Raw genomic sequence first — 16,284 nt, forward strand, 5'->3', positions numbered from 1 at the left:
CTCCATCCAAGTCTCTGTTGGTGGATGCCTGGGCTGCTTGGCTGCTTCCACAGCCTAGCTATAGTGAGCATGGGTCAGCAAATGTCTGTGGTGTTTATGTGAAGTAATACATAAACATCCAAGAGTGTGATACAGTATAGTGCGCACGCGCGAATGTGCACACACACACACACACACACACACACACACACACACCTGGGTAAGGGGGAAGGATCTATAAAGCACAGGCTGTCCTCAAACTCAGTTCCATCCTCCCACATTAGTTTCCAGGGTGCTGGGATTTCAAGGTGAGCCACGGGTTTTGTGTCTTTGAAAGTCTTCTTCAGAAGCTAGCTTTCAGAGGAAGCCTTACAGTTAAGTGGTACTTTGAATATGCAAATTAGAACCCATAGCCTAGAGATCTATTTGAAATTGAGGAAGGGCTAGCTAGGACTGGGGTTTCCTTACAGAGAGGTGTGCCTTTGATGGCCGGGCCTGTTTATAAGGTATGTAAGACACAAGCTGAACCAAGACACTCTGAAAAATCATTCCATGGCCAACTCCACCAATCACAGTGGTGCATGGAACTTGTGATCAAGGCAACTCTAAAGGAGTGAGTCCTAACCCCACCTGTCCTGGGCTGCGCCTTCCCGCTGCAGGGAAGTGTTTTAGTCTCAGACTCCTTCCTCCTCCCTCTGCACAAGAGAGGGCACCCCAGCATCGTGGTGAACGACAGACCCAGGCAATCAATTGCCATCTCCTAAAAGCACTGATCTGAACAAAAGATTTAAACAAAGGCAAATTGGCACAAGGATATGAGACAGTGGAGGAGCAGGGTTCAAAGCCATCCTCAGCTATGCAACAGTCCCAGACAAGCACAGGCTACATGAGACACCGTCGGACTTAAGCGTATGCTCCCGCGTGTGAGGGCAAAGCCAGCGGGCCCCGCTCAGTCCTTCACCTCGGACACAGTGTGAAGGTCAATCCCCAAGGTCCTGCTGAAATGTGACTGTGCTGTGTGGAGGCTGGGCCCTTGAAAGGTGAAGTCAGGAGAGCTCTAACCCCAGGGAGCCATTAAGGCTGTTATCATGGGCACCAGTCAGAAAGGTGAGTCTAGCTTCCGGGGTTTTCCCTATTCCCATCCCCTGCTCTCTCTCAGTACCCGGGCCACGTCCCGTCCTGTGAAGGACACCTTAGGAATAGGAAGTCGCTCAAGCTACTAACTGAACTCTTGGCTTCCAGGACCAGGACCCCAAATAAATTCTGCCCATTGTAAACCACTGGGGGGGGGGGAGGAACGGGACTGATTCTGTTTCATCCACACAACACAGTGGGAGAGAGCCCTCCCCACCACCCCACCCCTGTCCTCCCAACAACAACCCTTCATCCATCCCTAGGGCCATGGACCACCTTTACAAGTTCAGTGGGACCGAATCTGCCTCAGCAAGGCATCATGGGAAGCTACTTCCCGGCTCTTCAGCCCTGGGCTGTCTGTCAGGAGCACTTGAGTGTTCAGCTCCATGCACGAACACGAGCTGCCAAATGGAGTCTTGATTACTCTCTTTGTGAACCAAGTCTGGGACTTGGCTTTCTATTTTGGAAAATGTTAAAAGAAAAGCCTCAGATAGTAACGTCTCCGCTTTGAGCAGGACAAGTGGCACTCACAGACCTTGTGATGGCAGCTGTCCCCTGATGCAGGCTCTGTAAATAGGTACCCAGCTCCAGGCTGTCATCAGCCCAGAGTGCAGGGAACGCGCTCCCCAGCACTAGGGCTTTTGACTATAGAGAGCCTACATCCTGATAGGAAGCATTGGCACACTTCCTTACACTTCCTTAGATAGTGCAAGGCTGAGCACACCCCCGGCACATGCCAGGAAACCGAGGAAGCCCACACACTCCTCCATCAGACTCTTCAAATCCACTGGGTTGACACTGAGCCCAAACCAATACGACACGTGATTAAACACGCTCACTGCTTCATTTTAGAATGCAAGAAAGATTGTATGTCACGTCAAATATGCCTTTGGAGATTGAGTCAATAACTGTGAAAAAGCTATATAAACGGTCCGGGTCCCTTTCCTCCCAGAGGAACAAAACCAATAACCTCCAGTGGCACGTAACCCTGCCCCCCCAGACCTCTGCCTGGGCTCTGTCCTGATGGAAGACATATGGGGGGGGGGCTCCCCTACAGGAAGAGTTCTTGGTTCCCACAATCCTTCGGGGACAGGGAATCTGCTATGCACTTGGATACCTGAGTAGTGCCCATGCACCCTGGGCTCTGACAACCAAAACTGTCGTCAGGGAGTGCCCCAAGCATTCCTGGAGATTGCAGCCAAGTGTTGCTGGTTGTCTGGCTGCAGCTGCCCTAGGATGGGATGGGAAGGGTTAGGACAGGCTTTATCCCCAGGAATGCAGCATGCCTCCAGGTCTAACCTCTGCCCACTCAGTGTGTAAACCAGGTGTGACCACGTTCACAGACACAAATCAATGCTGAGTGTTCCCAGGTGCAGCTTAATGGGTGGCATTTACTGTCATTTACAGCTTGGGGAAAGAACGATTCCCTGCTTAGTTCATCCTCCTTTAAAAAAATAAAAATTCCTCTTATTTTTATTTTATTTTATGTGTTTGGGAGTCTGCCTGCATGTATGTACCTGTGTACCATGTGTCTGCAATACCAGCAGAGGCCAGAGAAAGGAGCCAGAGTCCCTGGAACTGGATTACCGACCGGTGAACTGCTGTGTGGGTGCTGGGAATCAAGCCTGGGTCCTCTGAAAAGCAGAGAGTGGCCGTCACCGTGAGCCACCTCTCCCATCTTAGTCCCTCCTTCCTAAGACCTGCCTTGGACCCTCCCTCATGAAATGTGACCTTGGTTCCTCCTGAAATGCTGCTCGCAGGCCCACCCAGGGTCTAGCTGACTCTACAGGACCCTTGTGTCCCTCACATCCCTCCAGCTGCAGCTCAGGCGTGTCTCTGTCCCTCTGACACTACCGGCTGCTTCTGGAATCATCTTACTGCAGGTTAAAACCCTCAGTCCCTGGCCGCCAGGAAGTCATGCACCACAGCACACTTAGAGGCCTGTTGCTTTCTCCAGCACATCCTATGTGAGATGCTGGTTACCACTCACCGGGCCCCAGTGGTGAGCTGCACCTGTCCCCACAACAACTTCCCCGTCCTGAGAGCCCCATCTCCCACAAAGTCACCCCACTCAGCCAAGCCCGGACTGGGCCCTCCATTTCTGTGCGTCCTAGCACCCAGTCCTCTGGGGAGCCTCCCCGCCCCTCATGTCTCCCTCCTTCCCTTTTCCCACAGCCCTCCTCCTCCCCTGCACCAGGCAAAGGCCCTTGTGCGCCTTAAGTACTCAATAAATGTTTATCAAGCTCAAATCGCCGGAGTCGGAACTCATTTCCTGCTCTTTGCTTATAGTGCATGTCATTCCCTGGAAGGGCTTTTGAGTAAGCACAGGGGTGGGGTGGGGGAGGGCTGAGAGCTGAACCTCAGTGGGAAGGGACGCATCAGAGCCCATTTGCCACACAGGCCAAGACTCCTCTTCCTGGGCTCAGGCAGTCAGCGGGCAGTGACCAGGAGGAATTGGCCGTGGAGAGGGACTAACATGGTGGTACAGATAACGGATTCTTAGGTGATCTGTCCCCCCACCCTCACCCCCCCCCCCACACACACCCATGTGGGGAGAGGTGTGGAGGTCAGAGGTCAGAGGACAACTTTCAGGAGTTGGCTTTTTCCTTCCACCATGTTGGTGCCTGGGATTGAACTCTGGTCCTCGGGCTTGGACCCTGCCACTGTCATCCCACAAGGCCGATCCATTCCCTCCGTGAGGCAGCCAGCCTACCCAGCAGACCCCCCTTTGAAGGGCTGCAGTCGGGCATTTTGGCCACCCGACCTGCGCCCACTCTCTGGCTCCCATCTCTCTCTCACCCCTCTCTCGATCCCTTGGCAACTGCCCCTGGGACCATCCTCAGGGGCCTTCAGGTCCGTGATGGAAGACACCCCATCCATGAGGGATGAGGGGTTCGCCGAGGACGTCCTAGTTTCCCCCTCAAAAGGAGCCAGCCATTGAACGGCAGCTGCACACAACTAAACTTGCTCCTCGAGGGGCAAATCGCAGCTGCAACAGGACCAAAGTGATAATAGCCAAGCCCCTCCTGGTTCTTGGAACACAGAGCCACGTGACTGCAGACCCTCTGCAGGCTACGAGCACGGACTGTTTTACCAACGGCTAGGGATGGCAAAGAAGAAGCAAACCCCAGCCTTCTCAGGCCGGCCCTGTTTCCCTGGGGTCCTTTATTGATGACAACGGTTTGGCTGTTGTCTCCAGGGACTGGAGGAACTCCTGGGTGTCTCCCTGAATGGCAATGACTGCAGTGGAGGACAGGACAGGGTCTCCCTGGGTAATGGCTTCCTCTGGCTCGTTCTGCATAAGCTCTAATCAGGTCAGCTAGTCTGCCAACAGGAGCGAAGGGCGCCTGGGCTCCACCAACACGGTACTGGTAATACAATTACGGAATAACAGACCCGACTTTCTTAGCGGTAATACGATTTTAGCTCCCCAGGGAATACAATGGGCACAGCAGAATTGGATTACAGGATCATCGAGGATGTAGTGAGTTGGACTCGGAGCCAAGTTTGGGGGACTGTGGAGTTCAACAGCTCTTCAAATGCACTAAACAGAATATACGAGTTTTCCCAGGGGCACAATGAGCCCTTAGCAGGCTGTGCCACAGGCTACAGGGCAAAAGATTAAGAGGGAAATCTGGACAGGAAGTGGGGACAGGGATCTTTCTCAGACCTTTGCAGTGAGAATGAAGAATATAGAGTTGGATGCCACTAAAATCAAGCTCCCGGCTAAAACCAGGTGAAACATATAGAAAGCCATGGACAGATGGTATCAGCTGTCAATCATCCAGTATGAGAACACATCTTGGGACGCACTCCCCTGCTGCCCAACTCATCGTCTTTGTGGCTTAGCATATGGTCACAAGGAAAAAGGTCAACTTCAGAGGGATAACGTTAGCAGTCTCTCAAAGAAATGCCAGCCTCTCAGGCAGGCTTACTTCGGCTCCTCAAACCCCACATTCTGGAATCCACCAGATGCTTGGTGTTCAGGAATCATGAGATGTCATTTGTGGGGTAGGAGGAAGACACCACCTTCTCCAATAATCCACACTTTAATACTTTTTCCTAGTCCCGGAACACGTGTGGAAATGCTCCAAATCCCTTTTGGTTTGCTGTGTTTTGTCTCATTTTTACCTTAGCCCTAATGTAAGGTACCTGGGACAAAAAATATGAAGCGGTTAAGCAGAGCTTTCACCTCCGACCCCTCAGGACAGAATCTCCCACCTTAGGAGGAGCCAGCTCGGCTGTCATCTGTAGCAGTGTGTCTTAAAGGCCACTGTGTGACTTAACATGGCATCGAGGTTGTGACTTACAAGTATCCTCCCCACCCCCATGCTGAGCATGGAACTGGGGGGTCTCTGCCCCCACCCCCAAGCTACATTTGACCCAAGCACCGCCAGGACGGGACATCTGAGTTCCACTCACCCCCGCAGGAGCTTGAAGAGCATGCAACCCAAGGAGAACCAGTCAGCGCTGCTGTCATACGAAGTCCCCTTCTGCAACACCTCGGGAGCCATGTACCCATGAGTGCCCCTGGGGAGGGAAGGAAAGGCGGTCACAGGTGTATGCTCACCCTGGAATAAGGAGGGTGCCCCATGCTGACAGGGTGGTGACTGAGCGTGGAGGAGAGCACAGGCCTCAAGCTGAGTGTCCCGCAGAAGCCAGTCATGAGTTTACACCACTGAGCTCACACAGGAAGTGGGATGAGGGCAATTCAGCTGAGGCGGTTTGTCACCCACTGACTGCCACGGTTTTGACTCAACTGACCTGGCTTGCTAGATGGGTGTCTGTGAAGACCCAAGGATACATACCCTGTGCTCTAAGATGAGCCTGAGTGACCCAGGGCATCTTCTACGCCACCATCAAAAAAGAGCCTTGGGAAAGCCCTTGACCACAGCCCTACAGCCTCTCTGTCTCTCGCTGGCTTCTGTCTAGCACTGAGGAGAGAGCAGGTGTGGCTCCAGCTCAGCATCGCAAGGCCCAAGAGGTGAACTGAACCCATGTAGGGCAGGATGGGGGTTCAAATCACGCCTTCGTTAGGGTGAGTTGCTGCTGACTCGCTTGTGCACACTGAGGTTTTCCTCAGAAACCCCTGGTCAGTAAGGACCATGGGTGATCCCTGGAGCCCATGGGAGGGGGGGATTGAAGGAGCTGCATAAAACATGCTTCGGGTGCTGTCAGGTAGTGGTGGGCCCGGCTTTCCTCAAGATGCCAGAATAAGGTCACGAGAGCCATGCCAGGAAGAGGAGACCTCTGCCAGGGCTTCCAGAACACTTTCTGAGATAGCTGAGTTTCAGCCTAGCCTGGAAGTCCTTAGAGGTGTCCGTCGGGTGCTACCCGTGACTGAGCCACAATCTGGGAGTTCAGGGACATCGTCCGGAGAAATCAAAACAAGCTGATGTAGACGGGCTCTGCAGGTGTTCACTGGAGCTTGCCCGGGGCCACCGCTGCATACCCTTGTGTGTTTGTCATCTGCATAAGGCGGTGCCAGCAATTAAACCAGGAGCCCCAGTCAACTTCTCAGTCCAATCTCTTTGAGAATGCAGGCTGAGACAGCCAGTACCAAGTGTGCACACAGATCAGGGACAACTGGGAGGCAATCCTTTAGGCACACTTGGGAGGGATTACTCATTCCTGGGCATGCCTGTGCCTAAACCGATTAGGTTGCTGATGTGGGAAAGCCTGCACTACAAGTGGGCAGTGCTATTCCCTAGGCTTGGGTCCCGGGCTGCATAAAAAGGGACAAATTAGGCTGGTCCCCTGACTGGATGTGATGTGTCCAGCTGCCTCGGGTCTGGCAGCTAGGACATCCCTGCCATGATGCTTCATCTCCTGGAATTACAACCCAAATGGGATCGTCTTCTCTTAAGTCCCTATTGTCGGGGTATTTTACTGCAGTGACAGAAAAAGGAAGCTAAGTAACTTTTCAAAGCACAGTTCTTCCCAAGGCAGGCACAACAGCCCTCCGACTGGACCAAAGTGGCCAGGCTAGTGGAGTATAAACAATGCCACGCCACGGAGATGACGTTCTGGGAAGATGAATTCTTATGAACTCTCCTACTCACGTTCCATTATGACCACAGTAAACTGAAGACATGAGCATACCGAAGAGGGGCGGCATTAAAAATTCAAAAGTGTCTCTCGAAAATGGCCAAGCATCCACCCAGGAGGAGTGTTGGTAGCCGTGCTCCAGCACAAGCTTGATATTTTCAGTCTCGTCCCAGTTCCGAGCAAAGAACAACGTACTTTAGAATCTGCAGTTTACGATCAACGCATCAACGCGCACCCGGGGCTTTCAAAGGCAGCTTTGATTTATCCCAGGCCCTCACAGAGCAGCACACATCCACCCCTTCGGTTCTAGTTACACAAAGGAAGGGCCTGCGGTTTATCTTCCACACAGACATATAGAATGAGGCTCAGGTACTTATGTCCAGGATCATCCCCCAGAGAGAACTCTTGCTCAGAGGGACAGTAAAATGTAACTGTAAAAAGATTTGGCCCTAAGAGCAAGAACTTTCCATATCTATTTAGTGTGTGTGCGCACGTGCGTAGTGGCCATACTCAGGACACAAGACAACCTATGGGAGTCAGTTCCCTCCTCCTTCCCGTCACGTGGGTCCTGGGGGTTGAACTCAGGTGGTCAGACCGGGCGGCAACGGCTACATCTGCTGAGCCTTTCACGGGCCCAGGAAGAGACATTCTAGGAGGCAAAGTGGGGTGGTTTGGGGGTGTGGCTCACAAGCATACTCTTGCCACTGCTGCTTCAGAGCTGGGGCACCTTTACCGAGAGGTGGCCACAGGCCGGGTCACCTGCACTTAGTTCTGCCACCACTGAATGCAGCTCTGAGTCATCAGAGACGACTAAAGGCTGTGGTCTCAGGAGTCACTTCCCTGTGACAACTGTTCGCCTCCCAAGTCCGAGGGCATGACCTGCATTAAACCCTGAACTGTACGTAGGTGGCTGGCTCCCGGCAGCTCCTAGTTTCTCAGAAGTGCAGGAGATGGAGATGGGAAGTCAGCCCTGAGCCCTCCCTGGGGCATTCCGGGCAGCCATCACATGCCTCTCCAGGGCATGGGCTCTGTCACATACTCTGGTAAAGGGACTTACTAGCTCCATCTAATAGAAGAAGAGACTAAAGGCCAGACAGGGCAAGCTGACATGCTCGGAATTTCACAGGCATCAAGCATGGCGGCTTCACCAGAACCGGAGCCCTTCCTACAAACCAGCTGACTCCTGGGGGCAGGCTTAGATCCCCACGCCTGTCCCCAAAAGAGTGACAGGAAGCACCCCTTCTATACCTCCAGTCCAACCATGTCGACACTGAATACAACAGAGGGAAAAAAAAAAAAATCCCAGCTGATGCAGGAGATGAGGGGCACCAGGGGCCAGGAGGTGTTGCCCGAACACAGGTGCCACAGAACGGAAATGCAGCAGATGCGGCAGACACGCTACTCACACACTGGCATGAGGCTTCTTTTTGGAGAAATCGCAGGCGAGGCCAAGGTCAGATATCCTCACATGCCCGTGCTCATCCAGGAGGATGTTTGCAGGCTGGAAGAAAAAGAAGTTCAAGAGTCCCCAAGAGGTCACCCTGCACAGCATTTCATCATGGCCCACATGACCTCTCCACTGGGAACTCTGTGTCCTCAGGATCAAGGCAGCAGGTCAATGAACACAGCAACACTCTGCTGGCTTCGGTGGGACGGGGCTATGAGAGAGACGCCGGCCCTCCCCACCAGAGAATGACACCCAAGGTGGGAGGGAGGGGGAGGGTTCCCACCATGGAATTGAAAGCATGTCCTCCCCGTTACTCCAAGAGCTTTGGTGTAGCCAGCATGGATACCCTAGCAATGGGAAACAGGGCCACAGGCTTCTGAAGACCCTCTGTGGACCACGAGGTTTCAGAGGAGGTGGTTGCAAGGGCCAAAGCAGGAAGGGACCCTTCAGGGAAATGCAATTGCTAAACCCAAGGACTGGAAGCATCCTGAAGCATCACGCCAACCCTGATGAACAGCCATGGCCCGATGAGGGCCCCACCAAACAGCCAAACTGGAGTCTGACCCTGCCTCTGTCTGATGTGACGGGGACATTTCCATCCAGCTTAGATTTGGTCAGAGCAATCACAGACACTGAGATTCCCCCCCCCCCCAGCACACCCAGCTACAGCCAGCTCAGGAATATCTTTCTGCTGTGAAACACCTACTGTTTTGCCTAAAATAAAAACAATGGCAAGCTCCTACAACCCTGAGACATGAATAGTCATGAGTGACTAGAATTAAATTTGAATGGGAATGAAATAACATCGTTGCCTGCTAAACAGCTTAGAAAATGAAAACAGAGGGAGACAGGTTAAAAGCCATTCCAGGGTTTAAATTAAGGCACAGGGTAGCAGCTCTGTGAGCTGTCAGCATGTATGAGGTTCATCACGGGATTCATGAGCAGCTAACATGCCACGGGCTCACCAGCATCTAGTTATTTTCTAGTTAAATCTAAAAAAAAAAAATTATCTTTTCTTCTGTATGAGCACATGAAAGCTAAGAGAGGAATTCTTTAACCCAAAGAACACTTTCAATTTCACAGAGGTATTCTGGGAAAGAAAACTATGTGCTCAAAACCAAAATACAGCACTTTTGTTTCCTAGATCAATCAGTGGCAAGAGGGGGTGGGCATGTCTGTCATCGGGCCACTTGGGAGGATGAGACAGAAGGGCCTCGAGTTCTATGCTGCCCTGGGCTACATAGTGAGGCCCCTGCCTCACAGGAGCAACACCACAGCTTCCCAAAGAACCTGAGAGAAAGGGGCAGGATCTCATCCCAGACCACTGTGTGTTCAGGCCACGCAGAAGGAAACCCTCTAGGCATTTTCTTATGCCCTCGGTAAACTGCCACCGACCAATTTACCTCTCCTTGCCTACACATCTCACACACATGTGTCTATAATCTGTTAGGGTCTGGTCTCTGTCCTTGATGGTTTCGTTTGTTTTTGTCAACTTTACACAAGCTAGAGCCAGATGAAACGAGAGGACGGTAATTGAGGGGGGAAAAAAACAAAGCCTCCATGAGCTCTGGCTGTGGACAAGCCTGTAGGACATTTTCTTAATTAGTGATCTATGGGGGAGGGGCCAGTCCATTGTGGGTGGGGCCATCCCTGAGCTGCTGGTCCTGGGTTCTATAAGAAAGCAGGCTGAGCAAGCCATGAGGAGCAAGCCAGTGAGCAGCAGCCTCCATGTCCTCTGCATCAGCTGCTGCCTCCAGGCCCCTGCCCTGCTTGAGTTCTCAGTCCTGACTTCCCTGCATGATGAAATGTGAGCCAAATAAACCCTTTCCTCCCCAAGTTGTTTTTTGGTCATGGTGGTTTATCACAGAAATAGAATCCCTAACTAAGGCAATTCCTTTTACTCTCTCCTCCATCTGCATCACAGGTAGCTGGTGTCACCATGGACACGCCCAGAAGCTACCGGGACCCCTCCTGCATGGAGACCCCAGCACCAAGCACACCTCTAGGACAGGAATCACAGCTCACTTTCACTGTTTGTCGGCCCAGCAAGGTGCCCCCAGGAAGTTCTATGGGCTGAACTGCAATGCACAACCCACCCTGCTCCATCCAAACAGCCTTGTTGACAGGAACCAAGGCAGGCAGCATCACCCTTTTTACAGTTAAGTCTTTATCCCTCTCAAACCATAACCAACCAGCCGGGCAGGATCTGTTCCTGGGTGAGTCCACCCAACCACGATTATATACAAAGTGAGAAATGCCCCAAACACGCCGACCACCATCGCCTTTTATTGTGTAGCTCCTGGACCTGGGTGAGACCTTCCTCACCCAGCATCTTAGCAGGCACTGAGGTTGCCATGACAACAGGGGTTGGCCAGAGGTACAGCCCCTGTCACACAGGGAACAACTTAGCCAGGGCTGAGACAGGACTAGGAGGAAAGTGACAGGAACTTAGGGCAGAGAAAGGGGACTCGCAGTGGACGGTGGGCCCACCCCCATCCTCCTCCTCCTCACCTTCAGGTCTCTGTAGACAACGAAGCGGGTATGCATGTGCTCCAGGCCCAGGATGATCTCACTGGCGTAAAAGCGCATCTCCTTCTCAGAAAACACCCCGTGCTGGGAGAGGTGGTAGTGCATGTCACCCCCTGCAACCGGGAGACCCAGAGGGCAAGTCACAGAATGTTCCCTGCGAGTAGACACGGGTCACCCTAAATAACGAGGGTACAGAGAAGGGGTACAGCTCTTCCCTCGACATCTGTCTTTTGGTTTCTGTGACGTGGACAAAGGTGTGTGTTGATATTACCAACTTCAAGGGGGTGATGGGCAAGACCGTGTCTCGAGGAGGAGGCAGAAGCCACCATTCTGGGCTTGCTGGCTCTGCTACCAGTTACACTACCAAGCATGGGCTGGCTGAACCACTGATTATTCAAACCCGCCCAGTCACTGAGGCCACCTGTGTAGTGTTCCAAGGCAGCGACCTCCTCCATAGCCCACAGATAAAAAACAAAACCAGAAAAACCTTAACCCCTGGTGCCACGGAGGGAGGGTTTGACGCTGTCAAAACAGTGAAGTGTAGCTGGCAAAACCCAGGCAATGGGCATCTGAGAGCCCCCATAAAACTGTCCCCCTAGCCAGAGAGTTCAGAGTTGTTCAAAACATAACGCTGGGAAAAGCAAAGAGCCAAGTGGCTTCAGGGACAGTCCCTAAGGCCCAGGGCCGGGGGAACATGTGTCTAGACACTAAATAAAGGGCTCCAAACTCTTTCCAGTGGGCCAGCCCGGGCTCCGCCAGCTCTGCCCTCCATGGGCACTGCCCCTCTGCACATTCACACATGGGATCTGCAGGGCGCGTGCTGTTGGCTTCTTCGACTCATTACTGATCTTTCGTCCTTCCTATTTTGGGGGCAGATCTGAGCTCAAATCAAGCACTCGAAACATAATAAAACTTCAAGCGAACTAAAAAAAATAATAAAAAGAATCTGAATGGCTGAATGTCTTTCAATGTCTTTCATTTCAGCTTTTCCTAAAAATACCCCAAGTGCTCCCATACCACATCCTTATGCTGCCAGCTCTTTCCAGCTGAACATTCTGTGTCTGTGCATTTTTGGGGGCAGCTGCTCATTGTTCCAAAGATGAGCGTGGAGTCCCGAAGACTTTGGAGGTACAGAAAGAGCAGCAAGGCAGGGCCCTCACGAACCAGCCCTGGAGGGCCAGCTCCTCAACACATGTCTATCTTTGGCCTATATCCTTGGGAGACTTTCATTCCTAAAAGTTGAGACCAGGAAATTAGCTAACTGAAGACTGGGGCCAGCTGCCGTCCAGGAGGTAAAACTTCAAGGCCGGTATTTGTTTTGTGAGAAGTTTCTGGGACCCAGCTTCTCAGGGAGAGAATGGGTAGCCTGAGAGAGAAATCACAGCCACTGTTGCAAGATGAATCTATGGGAAACCACAGGGCAACGATGCCCCCCCCAAACCTCAAAGACAGTCGGAGATCATGGGGCAGGTTCTCAGAGCCCAGCATGCCTGGGTGCCACCAGCTTGCAATGAGTGCCACGCACAGCTCCTCTCTGCAGCCGGACCCTGGGGTTCGCTTACCGTTCATCAGGTCCAGGATGAAGCAGAGTTTGTCTGGCGTGTGGAAGGCGTAGGTCATGCAGACGATGAAGGGACAGTCCTAGAGTGGATGAACACAAACCCGTGACAAGGACAGAAGATGCTCCGGAAAAGCACGCCCACCACCAAACTCCCCACTGCAGACTGCTGCTTGAGCCTTGTTCTTGGCTCGGAGTGTGACATGCACTGGTCACTTCAGAGGCTGTGGAGCACCAGATCCCACTGACAAGGAGACAGAGACACAAGCCACCACCAGAGCAGCTGGACTTGAGGCGTTCCCTCACCCTGACTCAACCTGGCATTACTCTGATCACAGCCCCTTCAAAGGACCAAAACCTCTGGGAACACTACCGCCCCCGCTGGTCTCTGCTGGCCATGGTTTGGGTCCTGGCAGTCAACTACGTATTTGAATCTCTGCTTTGAACTCAGAAGAGTCAAATGAGGGTGGCTAGGAGCTGTGTTATTAGAATGAAATTAGCTTTTGAAGGTAGAAAATACGGTGTAGAGTGACTGACAGAATAACTCCACAGTAAAAGGTCGTCCATGTCCCTGGAACCAGCTATGGGTTCCACAGAACCCTAATGGAAATGGACGCTGACAGGTTGATTAATGTGCGGGGCTGTAAATAGGCAAAAATATAGACACTCTTTAGGAAAAACAGGCCAGCAAAGTCGCAGACAGATGTGACGACTTCTTATGGGGGGGGCGGGGCGCAGGCTCAGTGGGAACATCGCTGGTACACAGCAGGAGGGTCTGAGTTCAGATGCCCCGCACCCAGCAGACCACACATTAGAAATGCCAGCATTAGGGAGGCTGAAACAAGGGGATCCTGGGGTCCGCTGGCTGTCAGTCTAGCCAGGTCAGTGAGCTCCAGGTCCAGCGTGAGACCCTGTCTCAAAACCCAAGGTACAGGGTGACAGGAAGTCAGAGCCACCTCTGCTTTCCACAGGCACACATATGAATAAGGACCCCCACATCCTTCCACACAGGTGAGCACACACACATACACACACACCGATGCATACACACATATATGAACGCAAAGATGCACACACACATACACACATAGGTATATGCACGCATGATATATATACACACATATATGTAAGCGTGTATATGTATATGTGCACTCACATACATGTACGTGTGCACCCATGTACTCACACACAAATATACATATGTACACACGTATAGAGGTGCACACGTGTATACACACAGGTACACTCATATGTACACACAGGTGCTCAGAATGTATAATCACAAGTACATATAATACACACACACACAGACATACACACAAGTGCACATATGTATACACATACATACACGTAGGTGCACACATGTACATGCACACACACAGGTATGCAAACATACACACATATACAGGTACACACAGAGTGCTGCCTATATAAGGTAAACATAGTTAAGACTGCATGGCCTAAGCTCTAACACAAAATGGTGTAGCTAAAGGAGGGAACCTTCTCCAATGGCCACCTGAGTGCAGTAAACGTAACTTAAGAGGCCACAGGCAGGCTACAAGCAGGGTGTTTCCAGTCAGAGCTGAAGAGCTGAACATCTGTAAAACAAAGGCCTAGTATGGCCTGGCCTCACTCTGCACCACCACCACCACTTAGATGCCTCGGTGCTGAGCTGTGACTGGGTGTTTGGACCATTACCTGGCTTGCATTGTGCATCACCTGCCCATGATCTGGCATCCCCACACCAGGTAGACAACCGGGGTCCATCTGCACCACATGGGTGCCATCCCCAGAGCTGCCTCACTCTGCTCTGCTTGGATTGCCCTCGCCCAGGGAAGTCTCTGAGAAGAGTCAGGGAGAAGGTGCACTACTAAGTCAGGAGGCTCTGGAGCTGAACAGTAACTCAGGCTCTGCAAACAACGCAGTGTCTGCCCTCTACTCTCTGCGTCCTTCCCTTACAAGGCGTCTAGAAACGGAAGGACCATTCTTGGCTCATGGGCGGTCTAGAAGAAGGTCTCAAGCTGGATTTGGTCCCGGGGCCACACAGCTCTTTCCAACCCTGCTGTCCAGCTATACATGGAGCGAGCGACCGCCAGGACCACTAGCCCAGGGTCGGCCCCGCCCACAATAGGATGGCCTCTCCCTCGTCCATCACTAATTAAGAAAATGCTCCATAGGCTTGCCTAAAGCCAGATCTCACGGAGGCATTTTCTCAGCTGAGGTTCCGTCCTCACAGATGACTCTACCTAGCGTGAAGTTGACGCAAAACCAGCCAGCACAGACCCCCATGTTTCTGCAGTTCTCCTCATGACCTTCTGGGGACATCATCTTGTTCTGCTAAATGGTTCCCTCTTTATCCTCAGTGGGGTTCCCTGAACCCTCCATTCAAGCCATTTCACATCCTTCTGGCAAGACTTGTTTCTCAAAGCCTCAAGACCACAGCCCCATGGTGACCTCTGCCTGCCTTTGTGTTCATGCCTGGGAAAACCCAAAGCAACTTCACCTGGCCTGGCCACACCTAGGGCTACCAGAGCCTTCCCTGATCTCTGCAGGGGGAGGAGGGGGGATGTCAGGTGCCTAACACCAACAGGCGACAGTGGCAAACTCAGCTGACATCATTGGGCATCTGACCAAACTAATGTGAGACTTAACAAGTACCCGTAGCCGTCCCCTCCCCCACCACACCTCAGGCCCTGAGATTATATTAGTCTGGAGCTCAGTTGCTCCCGCAGGGTAAGTGGTTTACAGTTCCCATGGCTTTAGCTCCAGCCGCCTTGTACTTATCACTGAAATGGTGTGAAACTGACCAGAGGGAACAAAGTAACAGAGTCACCACAGAGTAAGTAAGTAACAAAGTCACAGAGGAAAGGCAGAAGGCTCTGGGTACTGTCTCAGAACCTGCCATCTGCAAGCCTGGTTCACCCAGGAGCCAGGCAGATACCAGAAGGGAGGAGTGTTGCACAGCGTTCGGGACATTCAGAACAAGATGCTAAAAACCCCGAGTCACTACAGCTCTCCAGGCTGACCAATTTGTGTCCTCATTAACAAAACAGCCTCAAGATCCATATCTGAACACAAGTAAGGGTCTCTTCAGTTAGCTCTAGGAGCCCAATGTAACATCATTTTCAAATCTATTCCCTTCAGGACAGACCAAAGGTCACCCACACACTCTTGGGGGGGGGGGAGGATATTAAAGGAATGCAAGCAAAATGGCCTTGTATATTTCCAACATTAAAAAAAAAAATCTCCATATGGCTTCTTGAAAATGGATGGGGCTTTGGAATAACTCATTTAAAGTGAGGCTAAATATCCAGAGTTGGAAGGCAGGGGTGCATAATGAGGAACTATTTAGATCCCCATTCTCATTTTACAGTTCGCCTAAGCGACACGGTTAATTGGTTTCAGTAGCAAAAAGTCCTTCCAGAAGCTTGGAAAATAAACGCTGGAATCATTATCAACCGCAGTTCAATAAAAAGTGGTCATGAAAAGCCACTTTTCCTCCAAAGGGATGAATCAAAGGTGAACTTGGGTCAGCATGGCCAACAATTGGAAGGGGCAGGTCCTGTCCTAGGTCTCCAGAGCCCTCTAA

General features: G+C 52.0%; 1 protein-coding gene across 2 annotated transcripts in view; it reads right to left on the reverse strand.

The window, feature by feature from the left end:
- Window positions 1–16,284, reverse strand: part of Grk3 (G protein-coupled receptor kinase 3) — a 91,454-nt gene that overhangs the window by 12,123 nt on the left and 63,047 nt on the right. For both annotated transcript variants that reach the window (XM_051176437.1, XM_051176438.1), the window contains 4 exons: window positions 12,700–12,778; window positions 11,120–11,250; window positions 8,568–8,662; window positions 5,536–5,643 (listed from right to left, as the gene is read on the reverse strand). In XM_051176437.1, coding sequence (XP_051032394.1) covers window positions 5,536–5,643; window positions 8,568–8,662; window positions 11,120–11,250; window positions 12,700–12,778 — 413 coding nt within the window. The remainder of the gene's footprint in view (window positions 1–5,535; window positions 5,644–8,567; window positions 8,663–11,119; window positions 11,251–12,699; window positions 12,779–16,284) is intronic.

The sequence above is a fragment of the Phodopus roborovskii genome, unplaced genomic scaffold (assembly GCF_943737965.1).
Source record: "Phodopus roborovskii unplaced genomic scaffold, PHOROB, whole genome shotgun sequence".
In the NCBI taxonomy this organism is placed as follows: domain Eukaryota; kingdom Metazoa; phylum Chordata; class Mammalia; order Rodentia; family Cricetidae; genus Phodopus; species Phodopus roborovskii.